This window comes from Perca flavescens, chromosome 15 (assembly GCF_004354835.1).
Source record: "Perca flavescens isolate YP-PL-M2 chromosome 15, PFLA_1.0, whole genome shotgun sequence".
Classification (NCBI taxonomy): domain Eukaryota; kingdom Metazoa; phylum Chordata; class Actinopteri; order Perciformes; family Percidae; genus Perca; species Perca flavescens.
The window spans coordinates 29,770,030-29,787,692 of record NC_041345.1 but is presented as its reverse complement, the minus strand read 5'-3'; the positions used below and the strand labels follow the sequence as shown (position 1 = coordinate 29,787,692).

Here is a 17,663-nt window from a genome sequence, read left to right as displayed (position 1 = left end):
TAAAATAGGCTAAAGAAAAAGTAAAACAAGAGAAAATACTTGCCCACCTTTGGTAGTCATAAGCTCAGCTCTGCTGCACTCACTTTACCGTACGTTTCAGCATTAAGCTCACGATGCTGTGCGATTACTGGAGATCTCATGGTTTCCACCGATACCACGTAACGTGTAGGCCTATATCTAAAAATAATAAAATAAAGTAGCATGCTTCCATTTAAAGCAAAATGCAACAACATGACGACATATACGCATCACAGACGCTCAATGGAGACTTTCTTTTCCTTAGCCTATTGAAGGGATAGGCTATTTGATGAAATCATGGTTCAATAGTTGCCAACACTAACATAATACTATTACGACAACACTGAGTCATGTTACTTATCTGAAAACTCGGTTATTCTTTCCATAATTTTTTCTTCATATAGAAAATGACACTTGTCGTTGTAATAGGCTTCATGTAGAAAGTGACAGTGAGTCCATGAAGGCGAGTGTGGGTGCACGAAGAGGTTCGTTCACCTTAAAGCTCTTTGTGCAAGAAAAGCGTCAGAAGAATTCCTTCCAAACAGCACCAGGCGCAGTTAGTGACCCCGTCTCACATAAATTCAAACCAGTAAGCAGCCAGTGAAATGATTGCGCAAATAACGCGGCTCAGAAGTGCCATGAAAACCTTTCTGAAGCGCTTTGAACCAAAGCCATATTTCTCAAATCTTAAAACCTCCAAATCCCTTCCATAAATCCCCTTTACGCTTCCTTCAGTGAGATGGTGTGAGAGCGGACGGACTAAAAGCATCATAAATCCAGGCTGAGAAATATCCAAGCGGGTACAATTATTTTAATAATTAAATGTTTCTTTTGAAACTCTGGAAATACTCCTGCTATGTTATTATTTTTTAATAATTTTATGACAACGATAAACTTGTTTCATGCATTTGGCACCGCCGGTTATAAGTCTTTAAATGTGTGTTGGAATATCTATAGGTAATATCCGGCACAATTAGCATTAATCAAATTTTTTTTTCAATGTCAGAAGACTTTTACTTTACTTAATATTTTCATCATTGTGTCTACTGCACACGTACTGTCAACTAAAGACAATATTTACCTAACATGAAAACATGAAATTTCAGGTTCTGGCAATTCCGTTAGTTTAAGCGCGCGCTCCCCATGCGTCTTTACTCACGACACTAAACACGTCTGTTCAAAGTGATTTATTTTTCTGTCACAATGATAATATCACTCTTCCTGGCAGCCGCAGATCAGAGACTTGAGTTTGACATGATGCAGCTGCACGAGAAGCGGCACATTCGGGGAGCTGAACCGCTTCACAAAGCTCATGGTCTTCTCGTGCCACAGCTCGAGCCTCATAAAAATATTTTCTTTGACTGACAATCCCCAACAAGTCTCTTCTTCTCCTTTTTTTTCTATTGCCCCATCACGTGATCATCTGGTCTCATCCAATGGACACGCGCCCTCCCTCATTTCCTAGTCCCGGGGGCTTGTTGCGTCAAGGCTGCGGCTGGGATGTAACCGGAGGTCCGGCCGGTTACCGGGACTCTTTGCCTCCGAGCGAGCACCATCACTAACCGGTGCAAGGCAGCGCACGCGTGCTATGACAGTGCGCGTGACGGTACATGTGTATTACCTGAGCTGTGTGTCAGCAGGATAGCCAGCAATCAGAGAAGAATAACTGTGCACCAGTTCACCTCATTCAGCCAATGTAGCAGCTTAGCGCACCGGACCGGACAGAGTCTGAGAGGAAACGGCGACGAGCGGAGGCCAGACCGGGAAAAGGAGCGCCTATGACAGCCTCCTTGGTTCTAAACCCTCGCTGGCCAGCGGAAACGGTAATGTTTGTGTATGACAACAACCTGGACGACCTGAACAAGAACATGGAGGGGCTGGTGGGCAGCGGCAACTTCGCTGCAAGCCAGTGCCGCAACATTATGGCGCACTCGGCGGCCGCCGCTGCACTGGGCGGCCACCCGTCCAGCCTGGTGCACTCTTCGGCTGGCTACTCCACAGTGGACGTGTCCGCTTCAGGCTCCAGCGAAACCGGTGCGTCTTCAGGGAAGCAGTGCACTGCCGGGCCGTGCCCGGCGGCCGCAGTGCCGCACCAGAGCTCCTCGGCCGCCACCGCGTTACCATACGGCTACTTTGGTAACGGCTACTATCCGTGCAGGATGGGGCGGGGTTCTCTGAAGTCGTGCACCCAGGCGGCGGGAGCCGCGCTCAGCTCGCAGTATATGGACACGACGGTGAACTCTGACGAATACCCGAACCACCGGGCCAAAGAGTTCGCCTTTTACCACGGCTACCCGAGCCCCTACCAGTCCATGGCCAGCTACCTGGACGTGTCTGTGGTCCAAACGCTGGGCACCGGGGAACCGCGCCATGACACCCTGCTCCCCATGGACAGCTACCAGCCCTGGGCTCTAACCAATGGCTGGGGGGGACAGATGTACTGCTCCAAGGACCAGGGACAGGCCGGACACCTCTGGAAGTCTGCTCTGGCGGGTAATGCACTTTTTTTATTCTCATTTAAAATATGATGTGTGACATGTCATTATGAAGGAAATTGTAGATTTTCAGCCAATTTGGTGACATTGTTAATATGCTCTGATAATCAATCATATGCGTTATGTCTACAATATATATATATATATATATATATATATATATATATATATATATATATATATATATATATATATATATTTATATATATATGAAGCATGCTTCAAGCAGAGACATGTGGCTGTTAATCAAAGCTCTAACAATCCCATCTGGTCTGACAGCGTTTTGTGGTTTTGTGCAACTGATGCGCACTTGTCCATTGACTTGTCAGAGGTGAATTGTGTCTAATTATCTATTACTGTAGAGGACAGTAGCAATATTTAGATTTCGTCTGCCTCATCATGCTCTTTAAGGAAAAGACATTTATGAATCAAAAGGTCATGTGTTGCCTTGTACTGGAGAGTGATCTGTTAACCTGATAACTAGCCAATTATTGGTTGATTGATGCTCACATTGTGGACATACATAACATTAAGCATAATAACAATTCGATAGAACGATCTGCACAATAATTGATTAATGGAAAATAAGCTCTCTTCAGATATAGCTTTTACTTATATTTCACAAAGGAAACTGAAAGTATGCAATGAAATAAAAGCCAATAAAAATAAAGCAATGCAACACACACATGCACACTATATTTGAGGACAGTAGTTGCAGCATGTCAGCTTGAACCTGCAGCCGCATGGTCGTGCTGATGTAGAGAGCAGACATCCACCATGTTGTCTGTCTGTGTGGTAGGTTGGATGTCCAATCAGCTCCAGGCATAACGTCGCTGTCCTCATTTAAACCGCAATCTAAATGCTACAGCACACATTTGCCTGTATTTTTTGTATGTATCCTGTATCACAATTTGCTAGAAACCGAAAAGTGTATCCCGGTGTGTAGCCTACAGCCTCAGACAGCCTTCTCTTTGTCCGCTTTTTAACAGATGTGGTGGCGCACCAGCACGACGGCTCGCCTTTCCGCCGGGGTAGGAAGAAGCGGATACCGTACACCAAGCTCCAGCTCAAAGAACTGGAGAAAGAGTACGCCGCTAACAAATTCATTACCAAGGACAAGAGGAGGAAGATCTCAGCCGCGACCAACCTGTCGGAGCGGCAGATCACCATCTGGTTCCAGAACAGGAGGGTGAAGGAGAAGAAGTTTGTCGCCAAAGTGAAAACCAGCGCTCCGTAACATGCAGGTTCCGGCGCTTTTGGACGATGTAGTGAAGGAACGTGGTGTATTTGCGTGTTATACTTTACAAATGAACTGAGAGAAATTGCAAAAAAAATGTGGAAAATAACGACGTGGTACTCCTGACGGACTTTGCGTACTCGTGTGCGTCAACAAATTGAAGAAAAATACGAATAAAAAGGACATAAAGGACAAAATAAGATTAAAGAAAAGAACCAAAGCCCTCTGATAAACCTTCTCCTCAGAGGCATTCTGTAAATACAGCACCTTCCTGCCTGCTTTGATGTAACTGTCCTGTCTACTGTCTGTGTTTTACTATTTGTCGGTGTTGTCTGTGCCCTGTAGCCTATAGCCCCAAAATACACTATTATTCTGCCCATATTGTTTATAACGCCTGTAAACCAGTAATCAAAGTGTAGTGCAAACACGTAATAAACCCTTTTAATCCTGATGCAGTTCTTCACATCTTCAAATTCATCAAGAAGTTAACTGGCAACTTTGGATTCGTGCGCGTAATTTGTTTCTGGATGTCTCTCAGCCAGACTATGCCCGTAAAATGTGCAAACAAATCCGCATGTAGGTCATATCAAAGGCGGAAAGTTGATACCCGCAAACTTGACAAACAGGAGGATTCAGACTTGTCATGCAGATTAGACGTGTTTATGAGACTGTGAATTCATATGTGGATCAGGCCACCCTCTGGAACATCACCACAGCAATGCTATATATTTCCTTCCATCATTTCACAGGCATGTATAGACCCGTGTGAGCAAACCCTCCAACTAACTAAATTGGACAAAGTATTAAACCTTTTATTCTTTGAGTATTTTACTCAAAAGTGTTTCCATGCATTTGAAGTATACTATAAGGCATCACAGCATGAGCATTAAATTGTATTTCAGTATGAGCCGGGGGGATTACTTTTTCTTCCTCAGGTTTACTTTATATATATATATCGTTATAGTATCTTCCTCCAGCTGCTTAGCCTCCATACCTCAGAATAATTCAGGACATTGTTCTGTATTGCGATCATGATGCAAGACACCGCAGAAAAGTAGACTTTAAAAGTTAGTTTTGGAAGGCCGTGGAGTACAATTTAACACCATGAAATTAATTCCACTTGTTATACTAATTGTACGTATTACGTAGTTGCTGTCCGTTCGTACTAATTCCAGGGTTTAATTTATGCGAAAAAGGCGGACAGGATTTTAATGTTTTTGTTTGAAGCTGCATTGAATTAGAGTATGCCAAATTGATCGTGGATTTGTTCTTGAAAATGTATTGTCAAAAACACAAAATACAATCAAAGCCAAATATTTCAGAAGGAAAATTGAGAAGAATAATTTTATACACGCGAAATGGGAAAGTGACAAAGAGCAGGGACTTAACGGGGAAATAGAATAATTGCATTGAAACTATAGTTTTAAATGTCTCCATAAGGACGTGCTCATCTTTAAACAATTTAAACAGTAGTAGGCACAATCGGGAATAGAATAGATACTTTCATTTGCGCTATTGTGTGTCTTATGTGCATATTCTTGTAGCCTGCATTGTGTGTCTGTCTGTGTGTTTGTGTGTGTGTCTGTGTTTGAGAGAGTGAAGCCCTTGACCTTGAGAATCACGTGACCATCTAAGGGCTGCGAACATTTTACGACAACAGAGCGTGTTGTCTGGTCTGATAGACACCCCCTCCCCTTCACCACACACACACACACACACACACACACACACACACACACACACACACACACACACACACACACACACACGCACACATACACTGCGGCAGCTTTAGGCATGAACACTCCTCATCGATCCGCTCCTGCGGCGCGTTCACGGCGACAAGAGAGTGACGGTGAGCAGCGGGTACACAATTTGTGTGTCTGCATCAGCTTTGTTGAGTGATGGTAGGTCTAGGTCATCGGCAGCAGCAGCAGACAGCCTTATAAATATTATGTTGACGTCCAAACACAAAGTGAATGTAACAGAAAGCCGTGCGTAATGTTTGGCGCATCACGGTTTTTATAGAATCCTGAGGTTTTAAGCCCGTGTGCTGGCGTTATAGAACTAGTTTATTAATTGTAATAATTCCTTGCATGTGGGTGATGTCCAAGTCATGGAGCTCATGCTCGTCATAAGGTCTCCCTGGGTCCCGGCTTGTGTTCACTGATTCTGGTGTCATGTGGAACACTTGTCAGCTGAACAAAAATGCGTCCATCTAACTCCTCCGTCAGCTCTAACACCAGAGCAGATTCAAAGTTTGGGTTAAATGCAAAATTATTAAAAACGCTCAGAACTTTGTGTAGCTTCAGCTGAATTCTGGTGTCCACATTCGGCCAACACAGCATTCATAGTGGGGATCACTCCCCTAAAAAAAAAAAAAGCAGTTTCCTTTTCGTTGTTTGGATACATCCACTAGTGACGTCGTTCAAATGGTAACAAATCAGAACCTTGTTTCCGCTCTGACAGAATCTTACATGTTCAGCACTGCATCACGAAGTCAAATGATTTCTAATTTGAACTGTGTATTAAACCTCTCATTACAAGTTGTTTTGATGCAGTTTTAGGCTTCCTTCTTATTTCTATTTCGCATTAGTGAATGCAAATATTTTAAAAATGTGTCTAATAATTAAATAAATGGTGCATTGAGTGCTATTTGGACCCATGGTACAGGCCGTCCGCTTTCTCTCCAAAAGGGACAAACAGACCTGAAAGGCTGCGCCAAAGCAATGCGCAAACTGACATACTGTAGCCTACATTTTACTGTTCATGCTACGGTTTACTTCAAATAGGCTACTTTATAATCAGGAAATGATCAGTTAAGTAAACCACTGTAAGACTTCATTAGCAGTGTCGTGGTGATATTTCCCAGGGCTAACCCAAATATGAATGTATAGTGTCAGGGGACATTTTGCTCTGCATAAGGCTAAATTATCACGTTTGTCCAAAAATGAAAATAAAATTTAAAAGTGCAAATTTTTTTAACACTGAATGTCTTCATAGCCCTGCTTTAAGGTCGTTGGTTTTCAGATGAGAACACAGTTCGGTTTCCAAACGTTGCTTGCCTTTTTGCGCATGCATGTTACTTTGTTTACCTTTGGTGTTACATTTTCCCAGACGTCGGCACACGGCAAATTTGATCTTTGTCATTTTATGTTGTTCCCGGCCTTCTGAACTTTGATGGAAACAGTAAAATGCCCTTTGGAAACAGTAAATAAGACGGTACATGCATGTATGAGAGACAGAAGAGAGAGAGAGAGAGAGAGAGAGAGAGAGAGAGAGAGAGAGAGAGAGAGAGAGAGAGAGAGAGAGAGAGGAGACTTACTGTAAATGTTCAGTTAGTAGGCTACTCATTTATGTGGCTGAGAATATAATTTGCTGAAAATATAAATGTAGTCTGTTGGCCGTGCTGCGCTGGTTAAAAGGCGTTGACTAAGTAACGTTCAGGTCCTTTTTAGAAGTGAAATCAAACGTTTAAACAGACGCTGGGTAGCAGTTGCTTCAAGCAGGCCGGGCGGAGCAACCAGAACACATGAACACACCACTACAGATAAATGGAATAGAGGAGCTGCATAAATGACAAAACTGATTTATTGTTTCCATCAGAGAAATATTAATTTAATTTGAACCGATATATAATTCAAAAAAGAAGCTGGGTTCTGCTAATTTCAAAATCGACTTTCATTTCCTCTGTGTGTGTGTGTGTGTGTGTGTGTGTGTGTGTGTGTGTGTGTGTGAGAGAGAGTCGGACGTTAAACATTAACATTGAACTTGACAAACGGCGGTGTGCTCTGCTGGCTTGTTGACTTTCTTTACTGCTCCGATTCTGTCCTCCTTTAAAACCAACAATACTGACGGAAGCCCTGAAGCTCATAAAGCTCTTTCTCCCCTTTAGTCCAAATACCAGAGAGAGGAGGAGGAGGAGGAGGAGGAGGAAGAAGAAGAAGAGGACCACCCGACTAATGATTTACTTTATTCTAACACAACTCAACAAAACCATACGCCAATTCAATCCACAAATATAATTCTGTCATCCTATATGTTTACTTAATATAATATAATATACATTTACATTACTAAAGGAAAAACTGATTAATTTGATTTATAATAATATTTTTGTTTTTACACATTAGGTTTTGTCACGCTTATATTATATATATTTTTTTCCGAATAGAAATGAACACATTTACATGTGAAAATAAAGTGTCCATGAAACACTTCACTTTGAAATGATTTAAATAAATTGGCATGTAGGTTATTACATGCTACAGGAGGTAAATCATGGGGAAAATATCTATAATCAAGCTTCTCATCGCACTATTAAATACAAACAAAATTATAAAATGTATTTTAGTATAAATAATAAAAAAAAACTATAGTAACTAAATAAATAAATTGTAGCCTACTTGTTTAAAGTATATTTTAAAATTTGAATTTCTAGGCTTTGGGCAGTGGTAGAGTGCAAGTACATACAGTATACTCAAGTACTGTACTTTAGTACAACTTTGAGGTAGGCCTATTTGTAGCCTATAATACTTAGTGTTTCTGTTATACTTTTACTCCAATTCTGAAATATTAAAAATACGTTGTACTGCAATACATTTATCCAACATGTAGGTGTTTTGTTTTAAGATTTTAAATACAAAATATATGACCGGCAAAAAAAAAAAAAAAAAAAAGATACATTGTTATTGATAAAAACAAATATATGAAGACCTTAAATGATCTTTGGCCATCTACAACATACACAATGCTGCATACACATAAAGGCATCAGTAATAATGATCCAATATTATATTACATAGGCTAATTTAATCTCAAAGGGGTCATTCACCATGAGGAATACTTTTGATAATTTTGTCCTGGAAATATGTAATTTTATTGAAGTATACATTCTGAATACTTCTTCCAGCAGTTAAAATATCAACAATTTCAAGATAATTTTAGCATCCACAGCTACTATTATATTGTAGTCACAATGTGCAAAAAAGGTAAAAATGCTACAAATTGTAGCATTTTTACCTTTTTTTTACCATTGCCACCAAATTGGTGGCAATGAAGAGGTTTATTGGGTGTCAGAGAGGAAATCAGAGAGAAATATAAAAGAGGTTTTATAATTAGAATCCAGTTATAGAAAGACAACGTTTTTGAGTTGTTCATCAGAGACACTAATAAACATATGCTTAAGTATGATATTATATTTAAAGAACATTTTGTTCATGAGTGAAATGAGTCCCATACAGACTCTACTGAGGACAGCTGCAGCACAATCAGCTACCAATTGCAGTTAGGCTGCACAGACAGCACCAAGCTACACTAAAAAGGATCAAAGAGGGCCAAAGGTCAGGCCTCACTGCGCCCTGATAATCCATGGGACAGATATTCACATGACACTGAATATAAGATGGTAGAGAAAGGAAATAATGATAAAAAAAAAATCAATCAGTAGATGTTTCTTTTTTCCCTCTTCAAATGTTGAGTTATTTTTTCACTGTTGAAAAAAAAGACCATTCCCAGATTTGTCTTTTATTTCAGTAGAATGGAGCAGAAATGTTGGTGTAAGTGATGCATGGTCTGACCTGCTGTGGTAGTAAAAATGAAATGAATAGACACAGAGCACTTTACATTCCTGCCTCCAGACAGCTGCACTCTCAGAGGGGAACTGTGGAGAGTCAGTTGAGCTGGAAGAGTGAGATCTAATGTCACATTTTAGGTAAGTTTGTGGTTTTTGCAGTAACCTGTAGTGGAGAAAGTTTTCAGATCCTTTAGCGAAGTAGACGTATCAACATTTCATTGTATTAAAATGTTTCATCAATTCACAGTAAGTAGTCAAATTCACAGAAATGGTCCTTGTGAGTGTTATACTACATGATATCGTTGGATTATTATGACGCTATGATGCGTTAATGTGTAAGCAGAATTTTACTGTTGCAGTTGGTCAAGGTGTGGCTAGTTTGAACTATTATATATACTGTGTGATCTACAACAGTGCATCATATTTTATAAGCTCATGTGCTTTGTATGTAAAATATTATTATATTTGCAGCTGTCATATAAATGTAGTGTAGTAAAAAGTGGAATATATAGAAGTATAAAATAGGACATGAGTAAATGTATCACTGACTGAAATACACAATGCTTTCTCAAGGAAAAGGACAGGAACTTTATGTTCCAGTCCCTCATATATTTCTTTAATGTCATGATGAAGTTAAGGAAGACTGGTCGTAGGAAAAGGGACATCAGCCTATTTGGATGCAGCCCTTGTTTTCCCTGAAGCAGCCAGTGCTTCCTGTCTGTCAAAGCTGCAGGGTCTGCCCAGCCAGGAGCAGCTGGGAGGCGTTCACGCTCTTTGGGATCAGGGTCACAATAATGACCATCATGACGTTTTGCAGGTAAATGTAGTTAAAAGTTGAATAAATATGCAGCACACATGCTCACGCAGGGCAGTGATTGGCTGACATCTCAGTTGGATGGTTTTCAGTCATCCACCCAGCTGAGATGACAGTTAGCATGAAAGTGCCTGGAAAAAGGACGGAGTTTGGAAAACAATACAAGTACAATCATTTTATACCATCGTTGAAGTATTTTGAGCATTTTATTATTTATTTTTTTGACATGTTGTGACTGTAGTTATACAAGGCAAAAATGAATTATTCACATACAACTATTCTGTTCTTTTTAGTTTTCCTTTATATATTTAAATCAAATCTTATATCTGTCCCCAACATCATTCTTTAATAAGGTTCCATTTGCAAAGCACCAATCAGTGTTCAGAATATACACAGGAGAACCAATCAAGTTCTGCCCCTGTGTTGCCTTGCTGCTCCTTGACTGGGGTTAAAGGAGCTAAAAAGATCATGAAATTGTGAAGTTGGAAGTTTTGAAATCTACAAATGATTTGGAAGATATTGTGAACGACACATTACAAACGATTGATGAAAATTATGATAAAAAGTAACTTTTTTAGCTTGTTTGAACTGGGTGAAAAGCTGATTTTCATGCTATGTATGAATCTGAGATACAGGTTTCACGTTGGCTTCCTGAGGTTTTGGTTTTGTTTTAGCCATCTGATGCTAACTGAAAGTATATGTGTTTTATGCAGCAGACATGCCGTAATGGCAGTGAAGGCAGTCCAGGCTCTACACTAATGTAATGACCTGGTTGAACTTGTCCAGTTAAAATAAAAGCAAATTTGGATGCAGAAAAGAGACCGGAACTCTGAAAAAAAACAGCAGACAGAGGGATACAACCAGAAAAATGAAAGGAAGTACAATCATAAACTCGTTGAAAAACAGCATTGTTGTTTGTTTTTTTGCATTGTTTTGAATTGCATTGAAAATAAAACCATATCTTCGTCAGTAAAATATGTGATATGACTATAGCATGTTGCTAAATTGCTCACACATCTCCCTTTAATTATGAACACATGCATTCTATTGGAGCAAACTATTTCTGTTCTGTCATGCTTTAGCAGATCAAACCTTATAATTCCAAACAGAACATGAGTTCTCACAGTCAGAAGGTTCCATCAAAAAATCCACCTGTTATACAAAACCCCATTTAACTTGATAGGATTTGGATTTTATATTTAGAGAACTTGTTGACTTTAAAAACTTGGTCCCCAGTTTTTCTAAACCATATAATTTCAAGGTGACAATATATGAAGGAAAGCTTTATTCCCAGAGTAGACAACTTTGCATGATATCTGTTTTTAGGAACTGTAATAGGGCAGAAAGCCTGTCTCCTCCATGTTGGTGTAAAACATAAAAGAGGATCCGGCTGTCATCTGTCAGTGAACAGATAGACAGAGGGCTGCAGTGATAGTTCCACCTTAAATCCTATTTCCCTCCTGTCCAACATTATCACTATTCTATCCTTTGTTTTAACACTGTTATGTTCTATAGTTGATCTATTCTATACTATACTATTCAATTCTATTCTATTCTACATTGGTTTATGGGTCAGCGGGAGAGGAGTTGAGGACCCACCCCCTGACACACACACACACACACACACACACACACACACACACACACACACACACACACACACACACACACACACACACACACACACACACACACACACACACACACACACACACACACAACTCCCAAGAGTATACTTTATGCTTAAGACCAGGAATGCAGGACTAAGGCTCGTTTTTCTTCCTCAAGTTCATGTCCAACAGACCCCCCTCACACACACACACACACACACACACACACACACACACACACACACACACACACACACACGCACGCACGCACGCACGCACGCACGCACGCACGCACACACACACACACACACACATTTCCTTCCCACCTTCTCTCTCTACCCCTCCACCTCCTCCTCTGTCTGCGTTGGGGATTGTCTTTTTGTTTCCCAGGTTGGACTTTGCAGTTGAACTTGAGACAGACAGACAGCTTGTAAACAGTTAGTAGTCTGGCCCCTGTCTGGTCTGGAATGGCCTGGAATGGCCTGGGGGGGGGGGTGGGGGGGGGGGGGGGGCAGAGAAATGGACACAAGACTGAACAATCTTGTTTCAACACAAACACCTTCAAATGAATTTCAGAGAGATCTTTGCATCTTTAAACACGTCCAATTAAACAATTGGAACGACGTGCTGACGTTTACGGTAAGTGTATTGTCTCACTTCCGGTGCTCCTGTGTCACGGACGCTAGTTTGCTGCTCCAGCAAAAACCTACTCAACTCTGCGCTATTGTTTAATTTAGCGGCTAATTACCTGGATTGCATTTAAACTACACTAGTTATACTCAAGAATTTATAGTTCTCATCTCTTACAGTGACTGCCTCACTGATCTCACAATTGTTAAAACGCTGTTAGCTACTTTTGCTTAGCCATTAGCAATGGCTAATTCCTCTCCCTCTCCTGCTCTCCCTTGCTCGGTGTGTCAAATGTTTACCTATTCCTCTTCCTCCTTTAGTGATAAAGATACATGTAATAAATGTAGATTATTCGCTGCTCTGGAGGTGAGAGTTAGTGAGTTTGAGGCAAGGATTCGCATGTCGGCCTCAGTAGATTTCTCTGGACCCCTGCCATCCTGTGGGCTACGTGGATAACTGGAGGGCGTTCTGGGGAAAGCCTGGTCTGATTAGGAGAGACGGCATTCATCCCACTTTGGACGGAGCCGCTCTCATATCAAGACATCTGACCGAAACAATTATCTGTCATAAACCATGACAATCCAAGGTTGAAATCAGTAATCAGAGGTGCAGTGCTACACGCTTCTCTGTGCTTCCGTTGGAGCAGCTACCCACTCATAGTTCCATAACCACGGTGTCTGTCCCCCAACTCAGATCAGTTAAATCAAAGGTAAACAAAAGAGGAGCTATACTTAAGAACCTAATTGGAATTAAAACTACCACTGCAAAGATAGAACAGAATAGGAAAATGAGATGTCTTCTAAAGGAGTAGTTACACGGTTTGATATCAGATAATCAAATTGATCTATTCTGTCTTACCGAAACATGGCTGTGCCATGAAGAATGTGTTAGTCTAAATGAATCCACTCCTCCCAGTCATATTAATACTCAAATTCCTTGAGGCTCAGGCCGAGGAGGGGGAGTTGCAGCCATCTTTGATTCAAGCCTCTTAATTAATCCTAAACCTAAACTAAATTATAACTTGTTTGAAAGCCTTGTTCTTAGTCTTATACATCCAACATGGAAAACATTACAGCCAATTATATTTGTTGTTGTTTACTGAGCTCCCGGACCATTTTCTGAATTTTTTTGTCATGTGTAGTCCTTAAATCAGACAAAGTACTTATTGTAGGGGATTTTAATATCCATGTGGACGTTGACAACGATAGCTATAGTATTGCTTTCAAGTCACTACTAGATTCAATTGGTTTCAGTCAGTGTGCATAAGGCCACTCACTGTTTTAACCACACCCTCGACCTTGTGCTGGTATATGGCATCAAAATTGAAGATTTAATAGTATTTCCACAGAATCCTTTATTATCAGACCATTCTTTAATAACTTTCAAATTCCTACTACATGATTATACAAAATTAGATAAAAGCTATATATATATATATATATATATATATATATATATATATATAGCTTTTATCTAATATATATATATATATATATATATATATATATATATATATATATATATATATATATATATAGCTACATTTAAGGAAGATTTTCCAACAGCATTTAATTCAATGGCGTGCCTTAATATAACAGAGGACTCTTATGTTATGCTTTAGTCCCTCCCAAATTGATAATTATGTAGACTGTGCTACAGCCACGACTTTAGACTCTGTTGCTCCTCAAACTCCCAAACTCGCCAATTAAAACAAACCTCGCGAAAACTTGAAAGTGAATGGCGTTCCACCAATCTGGAAGAATCTCGTTTAGATTGGCAAGACAGTCTGAAAACATATATGAAGGCCATCAGAAATGCCAGATCAGACTATTACTCATCACTAATAGAAGAAAATAAGAAAAACCCAAGGTTTCTTTTCAGCACTGACAGAGAGTCACAGCTCTATTGAGCCATCTATTCCTATAGCTCTGAGTAGTGATGACTTTATGAGCTTCTTTAATGATAAAATTATAACAATTAGAGATAAAATTCATTACCTTTTGACCTCAACTTCTAACAGTTCACCTTTAAACGCAGGACCGCTAGAAAGAACGACAAGACCTGACATATACTTACTCTTATCCTATAGACCTTCAAAAATTAATGATAAAGGTCTCTTCAGCTAAGCCATCTACCTCTTAGACCCCATCCCAACGAGGCTAATTAAAGAAGCGTTACCCGTGGTTAACACTTCATTACTAGATATGATCAATATGTCAGGTTATGTACCAAAGTCATTTAAAGTAGCTGTGATAAAACCTCTTTTTAAAAAAAACATCCTTGATCCTGAGGTCTAGCCAACTATAGACTTATATCTACTCTCTCCTTGCTCTCCAAGATCCTTGAGAAGGTAGTCGCTAATAAGTTATGTGATTTTCTACATAGCAATAGTTTATTTGAGGACTTTCAGTCAGGATTTAGAATGCACAGACGGCACTGGTGAAAATTACGACCTTCTAACTGCTTCAGACAAAGGACTTGTCTCCGTACTTGTCTTACTAGATCTTAGTGCTGCATTCGACACTATTGACGAACCATCTTGTTACAGAGACTGGGACATTTAGTTGGCATTAAAGGAATCTCACTAAGCTGGTTTAAGACCTATTTATCTGATCAATCTCAATTTGTTGATGTTAACAATGAATCCTCCAGGCCTGCGAAAGTTAGCCATGGCGTTCCAGAAGGCTGAGTGTTTGGACCAATTCTATTCACCTTATATATCCTTCCGCTAGGCCATATCACTAGGAAACACTCAATTAATTTGTACTGTTACGCAGATGACACCCAATTATACCTATCGATCAAGCCAGAGGAAACCAGTCAGTTAGCTAAACTTTAAGCATGCATTAAAGATATAAAATCATGGATGACCTTCAATTTTAGTTGTTATTTTGCTGGGCCCTAAACACCTCCAAACCTCATTATCTAAAGAATAGCTACTCTGGATGGCATTGTCCTGGCGTCCTGCACTACTGCCAGAAAGCTTATAGTACCTTATTGTCCCATTAGAGCACTGCGCTCCCAGAATGCAGTTACTTGTGGTTTCTAGAGTAGAATGGGAGCCAGAGCCTTCAGCTATCAGGCTCCTCTCCTGTGGAACCAGCTACCAGTCTGGGTTTGGGAGGAAGACACTGTCACCACATTTAAGAGTAAACTTAAATCTCTCCTCTTTGATAAAGCTTATAGTTAGGGAGTGAAGAGTTGCAGCGTTCACCTAGACTGGCGGGGGAGAGTGTATTGCTCGAGACACGGCACCCTTTCTCTTCTCTGCTTCTCTTCATAGTCATCAGATTCATCTACCAACCCTTATAGAACTGGCTCAGGTTTGCCTCGCACCAGCTCTTAATTATGCTGTTATAGTTTTATACCTGGGGAGCTTATTCCCCGGAGTCCTTATGTTTTTTCGCCCAGAAGTTTTCTTTGGATTAGGGTGGCACCTAAATCATGGTTGCAGCTGTCGCCGTGGTCCTGCTCCGTGCCCTGCTACGCCCTGCTACACCCTGCTACACTCTGCAGTGCTCTGCTACACCCTGCTACGTCCTGCTACGCCCTGCTACACCCTGCTACACTCTGCAGTGCCCTGCTACACCCTGCTACGTCCTGCTACGCCCTGCAGTGCCCTGCTACGTCCTGCTATGCCCTGCAGTGCCCTGCTACGCCATGAACTACTACAACTTCTATTTCTGGTCATAGTTCCATTATCTTTATTGTGGCTATTATTGCCACTGTTCATCACACCCCCAACCGGCACCGTCAGACACCGCCTACCAAGAGCCTGGGTCTGTCCGAGGTTTTCTTCACCACCCGAGGTTTCTTCGTTAAAGGGAGTTTTTCCTCACCACTAAATGCTTGCTCATGGTGGAATTACTGGAATTATTGGTCTTTGTAAATTATAGAGTGTGGTCTTGACCTACTCCATCTGTCAAGTTTCTTGAGATAACTCTTGTTCTGATTTGATACTATAAATCAAATTGAATTGAATTGAAACTCAGAATGAGATACTTCACATTTTGTTTCCATGCACTTTAAAGGAAAGATAAACTAATGATAAATAATAATAATAAAAATAATTGCTGGGAATGGCAAGGGGATGCTGGACACACTGATAAGGAACTTCCTAAGTTTGACATTTCTCACTGAGACAGTTACTGTATTTACATATCATAAACCTAGATTGTAAATGAAAATAAAAGTTTCAGCCTCCATTGCTAATTGAACAAAGTCTACACAAAGTGACACAAGCTGTTGTTACTGTACTGCAATTGTGTCATTTTGCAAAATTTAATTGAATTTAAACAGAGATATGCATTAAAATAAAAACACCCCAACCACAGATCAGCAGGCTGTGTGTTTCTGTGTGTGTGTGTGTGTGTGTGTGTGTGTGTGTGTGTGTGTGTGTGTGTGTGTGTGTGTGTGTGTGTGTGTGTGTGTGTTTGTATGTGTGCATTTTTACAGCTCAGGAAGAAAAGGAAATGACTGTAAACACACTATACAGCCGGACAGGCCTCCAACAAAGCCTGTGTGTGGTTATTGAGAGGGTGTGTGTGTGTGTGTGTGTTTGTGTGTATGTGGGGGGGCACTGCAGTGCTAGGCAGGCTCCAAATGCATCAAATACTACTGGAACAAGAACGCTCCATTCTTGAGAAACATATAGAAGGCATGCTTTTGATTACTTACACACCTGAAACTGCATGTAACCTATATTTCATTAGTTGAAGAGAGTTGACAAGGCAGATGAGTAGTCAAGTCATTTTACATAAGCCCGAAACCGGTGCAGCACGTTGGAGGGAAGCATATTTGCTTTTATTGAAAAGATTTGGTGAATACTTCCTGTTTCCAATGAGCATCTTCTTCTTTTTAGTCATCAAACACAAACACAAGAGTTCATATTTCTAAGAGGAGTGAGAGCTTTAGCTGGATGTGTCCACACTCTGAAATACAAAACCTCTTCAGTGACGATACTTGGATACATCTCTGCACTGACATGGCGATAATCCACAAGGCTCAGATCCTGCTGGGTGTCTTTTATTTTTTTTTTAGTTAAGATTGAAGAAAGAGAAAATCCCGCACACTGCTCTTGATAGCATCACCATTTAAGAAAACTCACGTTTCGGTCCCTCGGGACCTTCTTCAAGAGTATTTAAGATAAAAAAAAACATGTATATACTTTTTTAACCTTTAAATCCCCTTTAAAATGTAGTCTAAATGTAGGTCTCAATTATACAAGAAAATAATACAGATCTGTCATTAGGTGTTAGATTTTCAGAGGACACGCGTCAGACAC

General features: G+C 40.4%; 1 protein-coding gene across 1 annotated transcript; it reads left to right on the top strand.

Annotated features, from left to right (window-relative positions):
• Positions 1-1,796: 1,796 nt before the first annotated feature.
• Positions 1,797-3,862, top strand: hoxb13a (homeobox B13a). Its single transcript, XM_028600170.1, has 2 exons — positions 1,797-2,511; positions 3,503-3,862. Exons 1-2 carry the CDS (start codon positions 1,797-1,799, stop codon positions 3,748-3,750), a joined length of 963 nt encoding a protein of 320 aa, XP_028455971.1. The 3' UTR covers positions 3,751-3,862.
• The last annotated feature ends 13,801 nt before the right edge of the window (positions 3,863-17,663 follow it).

Bases quoted from the DNA above. Each gene is read 5' to 3' on its own strand.
- hoxb13a (XM_028600170.1), top strand. From the start codon at position 1,797: ATGACAGCCTCCTTGGTTCTAAACCCTCGCTGGCCAGCGGAAACGGTA. The intron at 2,512-3,502 runs GTAATGCACTTT...GCTTTTTAACAG, and splicing joins CTGGAAGTCTGCTCTGGCGG to ATGTGGTGGCGCACCAGCAC.